We start from the raw sequence: 20,418 nt of genomic DNA on the forward strand, positions 1-20,418 counted from the left end.
CACTTGTTGTGTATCAGTTTTGTACTGAAGACATGCCACTTGTTGTGTATCAGTTTTGTACTGAAGACATGCCACTTGTTGTGTATCAGTTTTGTACTGAAGACATGCCACTTGTTGTGTATCAGTTTTGTACTGAAGACATGCCACTTGTTGTGTATCAGTTTTGTACTGAAGACATGCCACTTGTTGTGTATCAGTTTTGTACTGAAGACATGCCACTTGTTGTGTATCAGTTTTGTACTGAAGACATGCCACTTGTTGTGTATCAGTTTTGTACTGAAGACATGCCACTTGTTGTGTATCAGTTTTGTACTGAAGACATGCCACTTGTTGTGTATCAGTTTTGTACTGAAGACAGTGCCACTTGTTGTGTATCAGTTTTGTACTGAAGACTGAAGCCACTTGTTGTGTATCAGTTTTGTACTGAAGACATGCCACTTGTTGTGTATCAGTTTTGTACTGAAGACATGCCACTTGTTGTGTATCAGTTTTGTACTGAAGACATGCCACTTGTTGTGTATCAGTTTTGTACTGAAGACATGCCACTTGTTGTGTATCAGTTTTGTACTGAAGACATGCCACTTGTTGTGTATCAGTTTTGTACTGAAGACATGCCACTTGTTGTGTATCAGTTTTGTACTGAAGACATGCCACTTGTTGTGTATCAGTTTTGTACTGAAGACATGCCACTTGTTGTGTATCAGTTTTGTACTGAAGACATTGTTGTGTATCAGTTTTGTACTGAAGACATGCCACTTGTTGTGTATCAGTTTTGTACTGAAGACATGCCACTTGTTGTGTATCAGTTTTGTACTGAAGACATGCCACTTGTTGTGTATCAGTTTTGTACTGAAGACATGCCACTTGTTGTGTATCAGTTTTGTACTGAAGACATGCCACTTGTTGTTTTATCAGTTTTGTACTGAAGACTTGCCACTTGTTGTGTATCAGTTTTGTACTGAAGACTTGCCACTTGTTGTGTATCAGTTTTGTACTGAAGACTTGCCACTTGTTGTGTATCAGTTTTGTACTGAAGACATGCCACTTGTTGTGTATCAGTTTTGTACTGAAGACTTGCCACTTGTTGTGTATCAGTTTTGTACTGAAGACATGCCACTTGTTGTGTATCAGTTTTGTACTGAAGACATGCCACTTGTTGTGTATCAGTTTTGTACTGAAGACATTGCCACTTGTTGTGTATCAGTTTTGTACTGAAGACATGCCACTTGTTGTGTATCAGTTTTGTACTGAAGACTTGCCACTTGTTGTGTATCAGTTTTGTACTGAAGACATGCCACTTGTTGTGTATCAGTTTTGTACTGAAGACATGCCACTTGTTGTGTATATCAGTTTTGTACTGAAGACATGCCACTTGTTGTGTATCAGTTTTGAAGACTACTGAAGTGTATCAGTTTTGTACTGAAGACTTGCCACTTGTTGTGTATCAGTTTTGTACTGAAGACATGCCACTTGTTGTGTATCAGTTTTGTACTGAAGACATGCCACTTGTTGTGTATCAGTTTTGTACTGAAGACATGCCACTTGTTGTGTATCAGTTTTGTACTGAAGACATGCCACTTGTTGTGTATCAGTTTTGTACTGAAGACTTGCCACTTGTTGTGTATCAGTTTTGTACTGAAGACATGCCACTTGTTGTGTATCAGTTTTGTACTGAAGACTTGTTGTGTATCAGTTTTGTACTTGTTGTGTATCAGTTTTGTACTGAAGACATGCCACTTGTTGTGTATCAGTTTTGTACTGAAGACATGCCACTTGTTGTGTATCAGTTTTGTACTGAAGACATGCCACTTGTTGTGTATCAGTTTTGTACTGAAGACATGCCACTTGTTGTGTATCAGTTTTGTACTGAAGACATGTGTTGTGTATCAGTTTTGTACTGAAGACATGCCACTTGTTGTGTATCAGTTTTGTACTGAAGACATGCCACTTGTTGTGTATCAGTTTTGTACTGAAGACATGCCACTTGTTGTGTATCAGTTTTGTACTGAAGACATGCCACTTGTTGTGTATCAGTTTTGTACTGAAGACATGCCACTTGTTGTGTAATGTATCAGTTTTGTACTGAAGACATGCCACTTGTTGTGTGTCAGTTTTGTACTGAAGACATGCCACTAGTTGTGTATCAGTTTTGTACTGAAGACATGCCACTTGTTGTGTGTCAGTTTTGTACTGAAGACATGCCACTTGTTGTGTATCAGTTTTGTACTGAAGACATGCCACTTGTTGTGTATCAGTTTTGTACTGAAGACATGCCACTTGTTGTGTATCAGTTTTGTACTGAAGACATGCCACTTGTTGTGTATCAGTTTTGTACTGAAGACTTGCCACTTGTTGTGTATCAGTTTTGTACTGAAGACTTGCCACTTGTTGTGTATCAGTTTTGTACTGAAGACATGCCACTTGTTGTGTATCAGTTTTGTACTGAAGACTTGCCACTTGTTGTGTATCAGTTTTGTACTGAAGACTTGCCACTTGTTGTGTATCAGTTTTGTACTGAAGACATGCCACTTGTTGTGTATCAGTTTTGTACTGAAGACTTGCCACTTGTTGTGTATCAGTTTTGTACTGAAGACTTGCCACTTGTTGTGTATCAGTTTTGTACTGAAGACATGCCACTTGTTGTGTATCAGTTTTGTACTGAAGACATGCCACTTGCCAAGACTTGTTGTTGTATCAGTTTTGTACTGAAGACTTGCCACTTGTTGTGTATCAGTTTTGTACTGAAGACATGCCACTTGTTGTGTATCAGTTTTGTACTGAAGACATGCCACTTTGTTGTGTATCAGTTTTGTACTGAAGACATGCCACTTGTTGTGTATCAGTTTTGTACTGAAGACATGCCACTTGTTGTGTATCAGTTTTGTACTGAAGACATGCCACTTGTTGTGTATCAGTTTTGTACTGAAGACATGCCACTTGTTGTGTATCAGTTTTGTACTGAAGACATGCCACTTGTTGTGTATCAGTTTTGTACTGAAGACATGCCACTTGTTGTGTATCAGTTTTGTACTGAAGACATGCCACTTGTTGTGTATCAGTTTTGTACTGAAGACATGCCACTTGTTGTGTATCAGTTTTGTACTGAAGACATGCCACTTGTTGTGTATCAGTTTTGTACTGAAGACATGCCACTTGTTGTGTATCAGTTTTGTACTGAAGACATGCCACTTGTTGTGTATCAGTTTTGTACTGAAGACATGCCACTTGTTGTGTATCAGTTTTGTACTGAAGACATGCCACTTGTTGTGTATCAGTTTTGTACTGAAGACATGCCACTTGTTGTGTATCAGTTTTGTACTGAAGACTTGCCACTTGTTGTGTGTCAGTTTTGTACTGAAGACTTGCCACTTGTTGTGTATCAGTTTTGTACTGAAGACATGCCACTTGTTGTGTATCAGTTTTGTACTGAAGACATGCCACTTGTTGTGTGTCAGTTTTGTACTGAAGACATGCCACTTGTTGTGTATCAGTTTTGTACTGAAGACATGCCACTTGTTGTGTATCAGTTTTGTACTGAAGACATGCCACTTGTTGTGTATCAGTTTTGTACTGAAGACATGCCACTTGTTGTGTATCAGTTTTGTACTGAAGACATGCCACTTGTTGTGTATCAGTTTTGTACTGAAGACATGCCACTTGTTGTGTATCAGTTTTGTACTGAAGACATGTTGTTGTGTATCAGTCAGTTTTGTACTTTTGAAGACTTGCCACTGCCACTTGTTGTGTATCAGTTTTGTACTGAAGACTTGCCACTTGTTGTGTATCAGTTTTGTACTGAAGACTTGCCACTTGTTGTGTATCAGTTTTGTACTGAAGACTCTGCCACTTGTTGTGTATCAGTTTTGTACTGAAGACTTGCCACTTGTTGTGTATCAGTTTTGTACTGAAGACATGTTGTGTATCAGTTTTGTACTGAAGTTGTTGTTGTGTATCAGTTTTGTACTGAAGACATGCCACTTGTTGTGTATCAGTTTTGTACTGAAGACTTGCCACTTGTTGTGTATCAGTTTTGTACTGAAGACATGCCACTTGTTGTGTATCAGTTTTGTACTGAAGACATGCCACTTGTTGTGTATCAGTTTTGTACTGAAGACATTGCCACTTGTTGTGTATCAGTTTTGTACTGAAGACTTGCCACTTGTTGTGTATCAGTTTTGTACTGAAGACTTGCCACTTGTTGTGTATCAGTTTTGTACTGAAGACATGCCACTTGTTGTGTATCAGTTTTGTACTGAAGACTTGCCACTTGTTGTGTATCAGTTTTGTACTGAAGACATGCCACTTGTTGTGTATCAGTTTTGTACTGAAGACTTGCCACTTGTTGTGTATCAGTTTTGTACTGAAGACTTGCCACTTGTTGTGTATCAGTTTTGTACTGAAGACATGCCACTTGTTGTGTATCAGTTTTGTACTGAAGACATGCCACTTGTTGTGTATCAGTTTTGTACTGAAGACAGTTTTGTACCACTTGTTGTGTATCAGTTTTGTACTGAAGACATGCCACTTGTTGTGTATCAGTTTTGTACTGAAGACATGCCACTTGTTGTGTATCAGTTTTGTACTGAAGACTTGCCACTTGTTGTGTATCAGTTTTGTACTGAAGACTTGCCACTTGTTGTGTATCAGTTTTGTACTGAAGACATGCCACTTGTTGTGTATCAGTTTTGTACTGAAGACTGCCACTTGTTGTGTATCAGTTTTGTACTGAAGACTTGCCACTTGTTGTGTATCAGTTTTGTACTGAAGACATGCCACTTGTTGTGTATCAGTTTTGTACTGAAGACATGCCACTTGTTGTGTATCAGTTTTGTACTGAAGACTTGCCACTTGTTGTGTATCAGTTTTGTACTGAAGACATGCCACTTGTTGTGTATCAGTTTTGTACTGAAGACATGCCACTTGTTGTGTATCAGTTTTGTACTGAAGACTTGCCACTTGTTGTGTATCAGTTTTGTACTGAAGACATGCCACTTGTTGTGTATCAGTTTTGTACTGAAGACATGCCACTTGTTGTGTATCAGTTTTGTACTGAAGACTTGCCACTTGTTGTGTATCAGTTTTGTACTGAAGACATGCCACTTGTTGTGTATCAGTTTTGTACTGAAGACATGCCACTTGTTGTGTATCAGTTTTGTACTGAAGACTGCCACTTGTTGTGTATCAGTTTTGTACTGAAGACATGCCACTTGTTGTGTATCAGTTTTGTACTGAACATGACTTGTTGTGTATCAGTTTTGTACACTTGTTGTTGTATCAGTTTTGTACTGAAGACTTGCCACTTGTTGTGTATCAGTTTTGTACTGAAGACTTGCCACTTGTTGTGTATCAGTTTTGTACTGAAGACATGCCACTTGTTGTGTATCAGTTTTGTACTGAAGACATGCCACTTGTTGTGTATCAGTTTTGTACTGAAGACTTGCCACTTGTTGTGTATCAGTTTTGTACTGAAGACATGCCACTTGTTGTGTATCAGTTTTGTACTGAAGACATGCCACTTGTTGTGTATCAGTTTTGTACTGAAGACATGCCACTTGTTGTGTATCAGTTTTGTACTGAAGACTTGCCACTTGTTGTGTATCAGTTTTGTACTGAAGACATGCCACTTGTTGTGTATCAGTTTTGTACTGAAGACATGCCACTTGTTGTGTATCAGTTTTGTACTGAAGACATGCCACTTGTTGTGTATCAGTTTTGTACTGAAGACATGCCACTTGTTGTGTATCAGTTTTGTACTGAAGACACCACTTGTTGTGTATCAGTTTTGTACTGAAGACTTGCCACTTGTTGTGTATCAGTTTTGTACTGAAGACATGCCACTTGTTGTGTATCAGTTTTGTACTGAAGACATGCCACTTGTTGTGTATCAGTTTTGTACTGAAGACAATGCCACTTGTTGTGTATCAGTTTTGTACTGAAGACATACCACTTGTTGTGTATCAGTTTTGTACTGAAGACATGCCACTACTTGTTGTACTGAAGACTATCAGTTTTGTACTGAAGACATGCCACTTGTTGTGTATCAGTTTTGTACTGAAGACAATGCCACTAGTTGTGTATCAGTTTTGTACTGAAGACTTGCCACTTGTTGTGTATCAGTTTTGTACTGAAGACTTGCCACTTGTTGTGTATCAGTTTTGTACTGAAGACTTGCCACTTGTTGTGTATCAGTTTTGTACTGAAGACTTATGCCACTTGTTGTGTATCAGTTTTGTACTGAAGACTTGCCACTTGTTGTGTATCAGTTTTGTACTGAAGACATGCCACTTGTTGTGTATCAGTTTTGTACTGAAGACAATACCACTTGTTGTGTATCAGTTTTGTACTGAAGACTTGCCACTTGTTGTGTATCAGTTTTGTACTGAAGACTTGCCACTTGTTGTGTATCAGTTTTGTACTGAAGACATTACCACTTGTTGTGTATCAGTTTTGTACTGAAGACTTACCACTTGTTGTGTATCAGTTTTGTACTGAAGACTTGCCACTTGTTGTGTATCAGTTTTGTACTGAAGACATGCCACTTGTTGTGTATCAGTTTTGTACTGAAGACATGCCACTTGTTGTGTATCAGTTTTGTACTGAAGACATGCCACTTGTTGTGTATCAGTTTTGTACTGAAGACATGCCACTTGTTGTGTATCAGTTTTGTACTGAAGACATTGCCACTTGTTGTGTATCAGTTTTGTACTGAAGACAATACCACTGAAGACATGCCACTTGTTGTGTATCAGTTTTGTACTGAAGACATGCCACTTGTTGTGTATCAGTTTTATTACTGAAGACATACCACTTGTTGTGTATCAGTTTTGTACTGAAGACATGCCACTTGTTGTGTATCAGTTTTGTACTGAAGACATGCCACTTGTTGTGTATCAGTTTTGTACTGAAGACATGCCACTTGTTGTGTATCAGTTTTGTACTGAAGACATGCCACTTGTTGTGTATCAGTTTTGTACTGAAGACTTGCCACTTGTTGTGTATCAGTTTTGTACTGAAGACACGCCATGCCACTTGTTGTGTATCAGTTTTGTACTGAAGACATGCCACTTGTTGTGTATCAGTTTTGTACTGAAGACATGCCACTTGTTTGTTTTGTGTATCAGTTTTGTACTGAAGACTGAAGACTTGCCACTTGTTGTGTATCAGTTTTGTACTGAAGACATGCCACTTGTTGTGTATCAGTTTTGTACTGAAGACATGCCACTTGTTGTGTATCAGTTTTGTACTGAAGACATGCCACTTGTTGTGTGTCAGTTTTGTACTGAAGACATGCCACTTGTTGTGTCATCAGTTTTGTACTGAAGACATGCCACTTGTTGTGTATCAGTTTTGTACTGAAGACACTTTGTTGTGTATCCACTTGTTGTGTGTCAGTTTTGTACTGAAGACATGCCACTTACGTTGTGTATCAGTTTTGTACTGAAGACTTTACCACTTGTTGTGTATCAGTTTTGTACTGAAGACTTGCCACTTGTTGTGTATCAGTTTTGTACTGAAGACTTGCCACTTGTTGTGTATCAGTTTTGTACTGAAGACATGCCACTTGTTGTGTATCAGTTTTGTACTGAAGACATGCCACTTGTTGTGTATCAGTTTTGTACTGAAGACATGCCACTTGTTGTGTATCAGTTTTGTACTGAAGACATGCCACTTGTTGTGTATCAGTTTTGTACTGAAGACATGCCACTGCCACTTGTTGTGTGTCAGTTTTGTACTGAAGACAATACCACTTGTTGTGTATCAGTTTTGTGCCTGTTGCTGAAGACTTGCCACTTGTTGTGTATCAGTTTTGTACTGAAGACTTGCCACTTGTTGTGTATCAGTTTTGTACTGAAGACTTGCCACTTGTTGTGTATCAGTTTTGTACTGAAGACTTGCCACTTGTTGTGTATCAGTTTTGTACTGAAGACTTGCCACTTGTTGTGTATCAGTTTTGTACTGAAGACATGCCACTTGTTGTGTATCAGTTTTGTACTGAAGACTTGCCACTTGTTGTGTATCAGTTTTGTACTGAAGACATGCCACTTGTTGTGTATCAGTTTTGTACTGAAGACATGCCACTTGTTGTGTGTATCAGTTTTGTACTGAAGACTTGCCACTTGTTGTGTATCAGTTTTGTACTGAAGACTTGCCACTTGTTGTGTATCAGTTTTGTACTGAAGACTTGCCACTTGTTGTGTATCAGTTTTGTACTGAAGACTTGCCACTTGTTGTGTATCAGTTTTGTACTGAAGACATACCACTTTGTTGTGTATCAGTTTTGTACTGAAGACTTGCCACTTGTTGTGTATCAGTTTTATCAGTTTTGTACTGAAGACTTGCCACTTGTTGTGTATCAGTTTTGTACTGAAGACTTGCCACTTGTTGTGTATCAGTTTTGTACTGAAGACTTGCCACTTGTTGTTTTATCAGTTTTGTACTGAAGACATGCCACTTGTTGTGTATCAGTTTTGTACTGAAGACATGCCACTTGTTGTGTATCAGTTTTGTACTGAAGACTTGCCACTTGTTGTGTATCAGTTTTGTACTGAAGACTTGCCACTTGTTGTGTATCAGTTTTGTACTGACTGAGAGACTTGCCACTTGTTGTGTATCAGTTTTGTACTGAAGACAATGCCACTTGCCACTTGTTGTGTATCAGTTTTGTACTGAAGACATGCCACTTGTTGTGTATCAGTTTTGTACTGAAGACATGCCACTTGTTGTGTATCAGTTTTGTACTGAAGTTGTGTATCAGTTTTGTACTGAAGACTTGCCACTTGTTGTGTATCAGCCATGCCACTTGTTGTGTATCAGTTTTGTGCCACTTGTTGTGTAAGACTGAAGACTTGCCACTTGTTGTGTATCAGTTTTGTACTGAAGACATGCCACTTGTTGTGTATCAGTTTTGTACTGAAGACTTGCCACTTGTTGTGTATCAGTTTTGTACTGAAGACTTGCCACTTGTTGTGTATCAGTTTTGTACTGAAGACTTGCCACTTGTTGTGTATCAGTTTTGTACTGAAGACTTGCCACTTGTTGTGTATCAGTTTTGTACTGAAGACATGCCACTTGTTGTGTATCAGTTTTGTACTGAAGACATGCCACTTGTTGTGTATCAGTTTTGTACTGAAGACATGCCACTTGTTGTTTATCAGTTTTGTACTGAAGACTTGCCACTTGTTGTGTATCAGTTTTGTACTGAAGACTTGCCACTTGTTGTGTATCAGTTTTGTACTGAAGACATGCCACTTGTTGTGTATCAGTTTTGTACTGAAGACATGCCACTTGTTGTGTATCAGTTTTGTACTGAAGACTTGCCACTTGTTGTGTATCAGTTTTGTACTGAAGACATGCCACTAGTTGTGTATCAGTTTTGTACTGAAGACTTGCCACTTGTTGTGTATCAGTTTTGTACTGAAGACTTGCCACTTGTTGTGTATCAGTTTTGTACTGAAGACATGCCACTTGTTGTTTATCAGTTTTGTACTGAAGACTTGCCACTTGTTGTGTATCAGTTTGTACTGAAGACTTGCCACTTGTTGTGTATCAGTTTTGTACTGAAGACATGCCACTTGTTGTGTATCAGTTTTGTACTGAAGACATGCCACTTGTTGTGTATCAGTTTTGTACTGAAGACTTGCCACTTGTTGTGTATCAGTTTTGTACTGAAGACATGCCACTAGTTGTGTATCAGTTTTGTACTGAAGACATGCCACTTGTTGTGTATCAGTTTTGTACTGAAGACTTGCCACTTGTTGTGTATCAGTTTTGTACTGAAGACTTGCCACTTGTTGTGTATCAGTTTTGTACTGAAGACTTGCCACTTGTTGTGTATCAGTTTTGTACTGAAGACATGCCACTTGTTGTGTATCAGTTTTGTACTGAAGACATGCCACTTGTTGTGTATCAGTTTTGTACTGAAGACATGCCACTTGTTGTTTATCAGTTTTGTACTGAAGACTTGCCACTTGTTGTGTATCAGTTTTGTACTGAAGACATGCCACTTGTTGTGTATCAGTTTTGTACTGAAGACATGCCACTTGTTGTGTATCAGTTTTGTACTGAAGACATGCCACTTGTTGTGTATCAGTTTTGTACTGAAGACATGCCACATGTTGTGTATCAGTTTTGTACTGAAGACATGCCACTTGTTGTGTATCAGTTTTGTACTGAAGACATGCCACTCTTGAGAGGTGGTGAAAAATTAGGAAAACATTCTCAATTCTCAGTATTGGACTCTTTTTGAAAATAAAGCACTATTCAACAGTAAGTTATGGTTGACATTTATAGGAGTATTCTACAGATGTCAGTGTGGCAAGACTGGCTACTAGCTATGGCTCATGTCCATCCTCAGAATCTAGAAGAACAAAAGATATCTGACATTGTCTACTCTCTAATTCGTATGCTTCTACACCATGCTATCAAGTTAGAGTATGGTGGATGGCGGGTTTGGGTAGACACTTTAGCTATTGTTCACTCCAAGGTAAGTGCTGTGCCTGAGTATTTTATATCTAGCTAAAGCAAGGTGGAGGTATATTTTATAAGTAAGGTGCTATTTAACATGACTTAAACCATTAGATTCTGGACCAGTCAGAATGTGATTCTAAATTTTGTAATTTTTTTATTGGTGCAGTATACACTTCTATGAAATGCTCTGTTTTGAAAGCTGCATTTTTTGTATATTACATTTCACAGGAACCAGATTAAGGCAGTATGAATGAAATAAAACATCAAATATATATTTATATTTGTATAAAATACAACTAGACGAGAAATATAAAACTGATGAAATAGCATTATTGGTTTAGAAGATACTTCTGTGTGTGTGTGTGTGTGTATTACTAATTTCTAGATTGACATACCACAGGTATCTTGTGTGTGTGTTACTAATTCCTAAATTGACATACCACAGGTATCTTGTGTGTGTTACTAATTCCTAAATTGACATACCACAGGTATCTTGTGTGTGTGTTACTAATTCCTAGATTGACATACCACAGGTATCTTGTGTGTGTGTTACTAATTCCTAGATTGACATACCACAGGTATCTTGTGTGTGTGTTACTAATTCCTAAATTGACATACCACAGGTATCTTGTGTGTGTGTTACTAATTCCTAAATTGACATACCACAGGTATCTTGTGTGTGTGTTACTAATTCCTAAATTGACATACCACAGGTATCTTGTGTGTGTGTTACTAATTCCTAAATTGACATACCACAGGTATCGTTTGAGTGTGCGTGTTACTAATTCCTAAGGTGACATACTACAGGTATCGTTTGAGTGTGCGTGTTACTAATTCCTAAGGTGACATACTACAGGTATCGGTGTGTGTGTGTGTTACTAATTCCTATATTGACATACCACAGGTATCGTTTCAGTATGTGTGTGTGTTACTAATTCCTAAATTGACATACCACAGGTATCGTTTCAGTATGTGTGTGTGTTACTAATTCCTAAATTGACATACCACAGGTATCGTTTCAGTATGTGTGTGTGTTACTAATTCCTAAATTGACATACCACAGGTATCGTTTCAGTATGTGTGTGTGTTACTAATTCCTAAATTGACATACCACAGGTATCGTTTCAGTATGTGTGTGTTACTAATTCCTAAATTGACATACTACAGGTATCGTTTCAGTATGTGTGTGTGTTACTAATTCCTAAATTGACATACCACAGGTATCGCTTTCAGTATGTGTGTGTGTTACTAATTCCTAAATTGACATACCACAGGTATCGCTTCAGTATGTGTGTGTGTTACTAATTCCTAAATTGACATACCACAGGTATCGTTTCAGTATGTGTGTGTGTGTTACTAATTCCTAAATTGACATACCACAGGTATCGTTTCAGTATGTGTGTGTGTGTTACTAATTCCTAAATTGACATACCACAGGTATCGTTTCAGTATGTGTGTGTGTGTTACTAATTCCTAAATTGACATACCACAGGTATCGTTTCAGTATGTGTGTGTGTTACTAATTCCTAAATTGACATACCACAGGTATCGTTTCAGTATGTGTGTTACTAATTCCTAAATTGACATACCACAGGTATCGTTTCAGTATGTGTGTGTTACTAATTCCTAAATTGACATACCACAGGTATCTTGTGTGTGTGTGTGTGTGTTACTGATTCCTAAATTGACATACCACAGGTATCGTTTCAGTGTGTGTGTGTGTGTTACTGATTCCTAAATTGACATACCACAGGTATCGTTTCAGTATGTGTGTGTTACTAATTCCTAAATTGACATACCACAGGTATCTTGTGTGTGTGTGTGTTACTAATTCCTAAATTGACATACCACAGGTATCGTGTGTGTGTGTGTGTGTTACTAATTCCTAAATTGACATATCACAGGTATTTTTTGAGTGTGTTATTAATTCCTAAATTGACATACCACAGGTATCGTTTCAGTATGTGTGTGTGTAACTAACTCCTATATTGACATACCACAGGTATCTTGTGTGTGTGGGTGTGTGTGTTACTAGTTCCTAAATTGACATACCACAGGTATCTTGTGTGTGTGGGTGTGTGTGTTACTAATTCCTAAATTGACATACCACAGGTATCTTGTGTGTATGTTACTAATTCCTAAATTGACATACCACAGGTATCTTTTGTGTGTGTGTGTGTTACTAATTCCTAAATTGACATACCACAGGTATCTTGTGTGTATGTTACTAATTCCTAAATTGACATACCACAGGTATCTTTTGTGTGTGTGTGTGTGTGTGTGTGTTACTAATTCCTAAATTGACATACCACAGGTATCTTGTGTGTGTTACTAATTCCTAAATTGACATACCACAGGTATCTTGTGTGTGTTACTAATTCCTAAATTGACATACCACAGGTATCTTGTGTGTGTTACTAATTCCTAAATTGACATACCACAGGTATCTTGTGTGTGTTACTAATTCCTAAATTGACATACCACAGGTATTTTTGGTGTGTGTGTGTTACTAATTCCTAAATTGACATACCACAGGTATCTTTTGAGTGTGTGTGTGTGTTACTAATTCCTAAATTGACATACCACAGGTATTTTTGGTGTGTGTGTGTGTGTTACTAATTCCTAAATTGACATATCACAGGTATTTTTTGAGTGTGTTATTAATTTCTAAATTGACATACCACAGGTATCGTTTGAGTGTGTCTGTGTTACTAATTCCTAAATTGACATACCACAGATATCTTTTGAGTGTGTGTGTGTGTGTGTTACTAATTCCTAAATTGACATACCACAGGTATCGTTTGAAGACTTCAAACTCCAGTTTGCACAGATCTACCAGCTTCATCAGGAGAAAGAACTTAATAGCAGCAAAGCAGTATCAGGAGAAACATTTAACACATGTTTTCAACCAAACACATCTACTTCTGTTTCAAAGTTTGGAGGTTCTGATGGTAGCAATAGATGTAGTTTAAATTACTCTATCTGCGATAATGAAAGAGAGACTTCAGCTGCTTCCTGTGAAGAACTACCAAGTAGGGTTCAAATTTCTGATTTTCCACAATGTGAAGCAGTAGTGGAGGATACATTGGCACTTTCTCTGGCAGCTGGGGATTCTGGTATGAGCTGTCAAAACAGAGACTCGAAGAACATGGGTATTCAGATAGTTTCAGAGGTATGTGGTAACGGAGAAAAAGCTTTGACACAAATTAATCAATCCCAGCCTGGTCTTGAGAAAGAACTTAAAGGAGATGGTCCTGAATTCAGCAAAAATTCAAAACCATGTAGTTTAGTGGATTCTCTACATCATTCTTTTGTGGAAAATGTGCACATTACAGATAGAGAAAAATTATTAGACTTGAAGCATGTAGATACACAAACTTCAGAAAATTTATCACTGACTATGAACCCTGATGTGGAAGTAGTTGAGTTAATGGAGGATACACTCACAGAGGATTTTATCCATGTTGACCAACCAAACCCAGAAAATTGTAGAGGAAGAAATCATGAAAGTCTACTTTGTTCTTCATGCCCAGTTAAAGAAGAAACAGAGTTTGATTCACAGGATACTAGAAATATTATAGATAATTACCTTACAGTTAAGGACCAGAGCAGAGAAGAAGAAAAACAAAATGCTGAAAATAATAATAAAGATGAGATAAAATTAATCACTGAAATTGGTAAGAAAGAGATAAAGCCAGACATTGAAACTGGTAAAGAGGACTTAAAAGGAGAGATTGAAACAAGTAGAGAAAGGACTCAAGAAAATATAAATGTTGTCCTTATAGACAAACAACCTTTAGATTTATCTGAAGAAATTCAGTGTTTACCATATGATGATGGATTACAAGAATGTGGTGAAACCAATATTAAAGAGATTTTGAACAGTGATATTTCATGTGATTTTCCACTAGAAACTATGAATGTATCTTCCAAAGAACTTGAAGATGTGCTTGAGATCAAAGATGTGAAAGAAGAAGCAATTTGTGTTAATGAGAAACCTTTTGAAACTAGCATCAGTTTTCAAAAGCTAAACAGTTTCGAAGACAAAGATATATCAGAAACAATAGCAGATAATAAAGAATGTTTAATTAGAGAAGATAAACTGGCTGATCTGGAAAAGGAAGATGCTGCAGTAGTTACAAGTAATCCATCTGAAGAAGTTTCTTTATTTCATAATGCTTCTGGGATATTGGGAATTCTTGCAAAGGAGGAGGAGCTATTGCCTGTAAGTGAAGATTTTTCTGAGAATCAAAAAGAAGAAAACATGAATCAGTGTGATATCTACTCCACAAAAACAGAGGAGGCAAACACTGTTAGCAGTGTTGTAAGTGAGAAGCAATTCAAAGACGATCAGAAAAGCATTTCCCCTGATTTTGGGTTAAAAGAAAAAGATAAAACAAAAGGAGATAGCCCAGAACATTCCTGTAATGATTCTGTTGAAGAAGTACGGCCATCTACTGTGGCTTCTTCAGAGGAGGATAAAGTAAAACCTTCCATCATAGTCAGCACGATAGAAGGTTACTTCATGGAAGCAGAAGCTTTAAAGGACATTACTCCTCTGGAAGGATCACTTACTGATGATAAAGGAAATGAAATACCAGCTTTGAGTGACACAGCCTCAAATAAATATCTATCAAATAAGCATGAAGAGTTGTCGCAAGCAACAGTTTCAGATGCAACTGTTGATCTAGAAAGTTCTATGAGACACAGTACTGGTGTGGCAAAGAGCCAAGACAGTACAGTAGAATTTGGATTAAACAATAAACCAGCTGTTTCAAGTAGACAAATCTTCAGTGCTGGTCCTTCTCGACCACCTTTTCACATCCCAGAATTTCAGTGGTCTAGAATTCACCAAAGGCTTCTAGCAGATTTGATGTTTTCACTAGAAACAGATATCCAAGTTTGGAGGAGGTTGGTGTAGCTTTATGTTCTAAAGTAGTGTAAAATAGTGTTGAATGTCTTGGAAATTTAAAATATTAATTTTTACAAAATGCAGTGTTTACATATCTTTTGATTTTGTATAATAGCTTATTATTTTCACATATAGAGGATATAGAATATTGTTTTATTCACACACACACTGTTCACAATATTGCTAACAGCAATGTAATTCAACTGATGAGTCAATGCATTCTAATTATATTCAGATGAAATGGTATATTATCTGTATTTATTGCTGGGATAATTTTAATGGTGATCTGTGTAAGATGTTTTTGTCAAAAATTGATAACAACATGAAAATACAATAGTTTTTATCACCTAGATTGTTTGTGAAACATTTTTTTGTTCTCCTGATCTCTTTAATGATGGCATATGTGTTTTCATTTCCTGTTTATGTTGGTGGAGATAAATATGATTGATTTAACCCATTTACTGTTTCAGCTTGAACAGTGTAAGTCCAAGGATGCCAACCATTATGATTTGAGCGTAATCATTATGATTTTGGTGTATACATTTCAACTATACACTCATACAGACAAATATTACGACTTGTTGCAACTCCCAAACTATTATATATTATATAGGCCTATACAATAAAGTGATAAATTGTTCCCCCACGGCTTGAAAGGGGTTAAAAGAAAATTTCTAATTAGATACAAATAAATTTTGATAATAAATAAAAGACATAGTCTAAATGGCTACTTGCGATAATCATGTTTGTGCTTGAAATAATAAAAAATATTTGTATCTCCGACGTCTAACAATAGTTTGAGTGCAGTGCTTCTCCATACTGGGAACGTGGGGGAATCCATAGTTACGTCATCAGTGCTTGTCAGCCAATCAGTGCTCGCATAGATGGATATTTCTCGTTTTCTAAGCGACATAGAAACACCAATGCGATCGTTCACAAGATGGAAAAAAAGAGGCCTCGTTCACCAGATAATCTTGTTTCTGGCAAATCTAAAAGCACTAAAACTGTGAATCAAAAATTTAGGAAAGAGTATAGTGCAAAATATCCGGTCATTGCATCAAAAGTCAGTGATGGTGGGATAAACGATTGTTGCAGACATACAAAATCGGCATCTCACCAATAAATAATAAATAATAATAGTTATAATAATAATATAATAATAAGCATCTTAGAGACATTGATCAGGCCTAGTAACCACAAATGGTAAAGGGCTCTGTCTACAATCATTACGCTCAGTCATATGTAATAGTTGGCATCTCTGTAAGCATGATGTTTTTTGTTCTTCATGCTATTGGTTTAATGTGTCAGAAGAGACAGGATAAACATGAATTTTTTGTTCTTCATGCTATTGGTTTAATGTATCAGCTAAGACAGGATAAACATGAAATAGTACAAGCTTAATTTTAAATGGTGGAAATAGAGGTCAAAATAGAAAACATTTTCAGCAGCACTGAATTGGGCTACTTAGAATCATTCATTTGTTCTCAAAAGATTCGTTGATGATTTTCTTTCTGTTTTTCATTTTAGGAATGTGTCATTAGTAATACTTTCATTTCAACAGTTTATATGTTAGTGCCACAAGTTTCTTGTAACACTTATAAAATTATAGATAGTATAATGCTGAAAAAGTAGTTGGTATACAGAGGTTTGAGTAATGGCACTTTGTATGAACAATGTCCATGTGCTGTAGTTCAAGCCTGACACCCTAACCACCAATCTGACAAATATATTTATATTATAATATTTTCAGGTAATATTACCTCTTGGGATGCAATATTTGGAGGAAATGAGTTTGTTTTCCACAAAACTGGAAAAAACTTGTGCTATAGATTATCATAAAAACAATGAGCTCCAAACTACAACTCAACTGATTTAGAACAACATCCCCTCTGTTATTTGGAGGAATAATTTAGAAAGATAACCTTCCACAACCCCCCCCAAAAAAAAACAACAACAAAAAAAAACAAACAAAAACAAAACAAAACAAACAACATTGCAAAGTTGTTGGGAATTTCTCTCAGTACCATTAACAAATTAATAAACAAACTTTTCATCTTTATGATGCTAACACTTTTAAATCAGTGGCTGTTTTTTCTGAGTGAAATGACTAAAGAAATGTGGATCTTACAAGTTATATTTGACCACACATCTATCATTTCCTTCAGTCTTACCCTGAAGGACTTTACTACAGAGGATGTTCTTTAATATGTTTGTCACATTTTTCCTTGAATTTCATCTAACTGTCCTTTGTAGGAGCTTTTTGTAAGGAAAATTGTGATACGTGATTATAGCTAGCAGAACTAACATTGTAAGTTGTATATATTATAGCTAACACAACAAACGTAGTAAGTAGTATGTATTGTAGCTAACACAACTAACGTGGTAAGTAGTATGTATTGTAGCTAACACAACTAACGTGGTAAGTAGTATGTATTGTAGCTCACAGAACTAACGTGGTAAGTTGTATATATTAAACTAACAGAACTAACATGGTGAGTAGTACGTATTATAGCTAACATAACTAATGTGGTAAGTAGTATGTATTGTAGCTCACAGACCTAATGTGGTAAGTAGTATGTATTATAGCTAACACAACTAACGTGGTAAGTAGTATGTATTGTAGCTAACATAACTAACGTGGTAAGTAGTATGTATTGTAGCTCACAGATCTAATGTGGTAAGTAGTATGTATTGTAGCTAACAGAACTAACATGGTGAGTAGTATGTATTGTAGCTAACAGAACTAACATGGTAAGTAGTATGTATTGTAGCTAACAGAACTAACATGGTAAGTAGTATGTATTGTAGCTAACAGAACTAACATGGTGAGTAGTATGTATTGTAGCTAACAGAACTAACATGGTAAGTAGTATGTATTGTAGCTAACAGAACTAACATGGTGAGTAGTACGTATTGTAGCTAACAGAACTAACATGATAAGTAGTATGTATTGTAGCTAACAGAACTAACATGGTAAGTAGTATGTATTGTAGCTAACAGAACTAACATGGTGAGTAGTACGTATTGTAGCTAACAGAACTAACATGGTAAGTAGTATGTATTGTAGCTCACAGAACTAACATGGTGAGCAGTATGTATTGTAGCTAACAGAACTAACATGGTGAGTAGTATGTATTGTAGCTAACAGAACTAACATGGTAAGTAGTATGTATTGTAGCTAACAGAACTAACATGGTAAGTAGTATGTATTGTAGCTAACAGAACTAACATGGTAAGAAGTATGTATTGTAGCTAACAGAACTAACATGGTGAGTAGTACGTATTATAGCTAACACAACTAACGTGGTAGGTTGTATATATTAAACTAACAGAACTAACATGGTGAGTAGTATGTATTATAGCTAACAGAACTAACATGGTGAGTAGAATGTATTATAGCTAACAGAACTAACATGGTGAGTAGAATGTATTATAGCTAACAGAACTAACATGGTGAGTAGAATGTATTATAGCTAACAGAACTAACATGGTGAGTAGAATGTATTATAGCTAACAGAACTAACATGGTGAGTAGAATGTATTATAGCTAACAGAACTAATATGGTGAGTAGAATGTATTATAGCTAACAGAACTAATATTGTAAGTAGTATGTACAGTAGCTAACAGAACTAACATGGTGAGTAGAATGTATTATAGCTAACACAACTAACATGGTGAGTAGTATGTACTGTAACTAACACAACTAACGTGGTAAGTAGTGTGTATTGTAGCCAACAGAACTAACATGGTAAGTTGTATATATTAAACTAACAGAACTAACATGGTAAGTAGTATGTATTAAACTAACAGAACTAACGTGGTAAGTTGTATTCATTATAGCTAAGAGAATTCACATGGTAAGTAGTATGTATTATTGCTACAGAATTAACATGGTAAGAAGGACATATTGTAGCTAACAGAACTAATGTGTTAAGTAGTATGTTGGAACCTAAGCTTGTATTAAATGTTATTGGAAGTTTTGGAACCTAAGCTTGTATTAAATGTTATTGAAAGTGTTGGAAGCTAAGTTTGTATTAAATATTATTGGAAGTGTTGGAAGCTAAGTTTGTATTACATGTTATTGGAAGTGTTGGAAGCTAAGTTTGTATTAAATGTTATTGGAAGTGTTGGAAGCTAAGTTTGTATTACATGTTATTGGAAGTGTTGGAAGCTAAGTTTGTATTAAATATTATTGGAAGTGTTGGAAGCTAAGTTTGTATTAAATGTTATTGGAAGTGTTGGAAGCTAAGTTTGTATTAAATGTTATTGGAAGTGTTGGAAGCTAAGTTTGTATTAAATGTTATTGGAAGTGTTGGAAGCTAAGTCTGTATTAAATGTTATTGGAAGTGTTGGAAGCTAAGTTTGTATTAAATGTTATTGGAAGTGTTGGAAGCTAAGTTTGTATTAAATGTTATTGGAAGTGTTGGAACCTAAGCTTGTATTAAATATTATTGGAAGTGTTGGAAGCTAAGTTTGTATTAAATGTTATTGGAAGTGTTGGAACCTAAGTTTGTAATAAATGTTATTGGAAGTGTTGGAACCTAAGTTTGTACTAAATGTTATTGGAAGTGTTGGAACCTAAGTTTGTATTAAATGTTATTGGGAGTGTTGGAACCTAAGTTTGTATTAAATGTTATTGATCCTGAGTGATACAGTATAATATTATATTTATTAATGCTGTGAAAAACAAGAGAACACAGTGTGGAACTGAAAATAGCCTTATGTAGTGTAAAATAGTTGATGATGTTTCAGAACAGCTGGTATGGATATAAACATGTTTACTGATAGCCTTATGTAATGTAAAATAGTTGATGATATTTCAGAACAGCTGGTATGGATATAAACATGTTTACTGATAGCCTTATGTAGTGTAAAATAGTTGATGATGTTTCAGAACAGCTGGTATGGATATAAACATGTTTACTGATAGCCTTATGTAGTGTAAAATAGTTGATGATATTTCAGAACAGCTGGTATGGATATAAACATGTTTACTGATAGCCTTATGTGGTGTAAAATAGTTGATGATATTTCAGAA

The 20,418-nt window shown here is 36.3% G+C and overlaps 1 protein-coding gene across 1 annotated transcript in view; it reads left to right on the forward strand.

The window, feature by feature from the left end:
• The window catches only part of LOC143247788 (neurobeachin-like), a 136,474-nt gene that overhangs the window by 44,746 nt on the left and 71,310 nt on the right, over positions 1-20,418 (forward strand). The window contains 2 exon segments of the mRNA XM_076496265.1: positions 10,291-10,483; positions 13,262-15,378. Coding sequence (XP_076352380.1) covers positions 10,291-10,483; positions 13,262-15,378 — 2,310 coding nt within the window.

Source organism: Tachypleus tridentatus, chromosome 3, assembly GCF_004210375.1.
Source record: "Tachypleus tridentatus isolate NWPU-2018 chromosome 3, ASM421037v1, whole genome shotgun sequence".
NCBI lineage: Eukaryota > Metazoa > Arthropoda > Merostomata > Xiphosura > Limulidae > Tachypleus > Tachypleus tridentatus.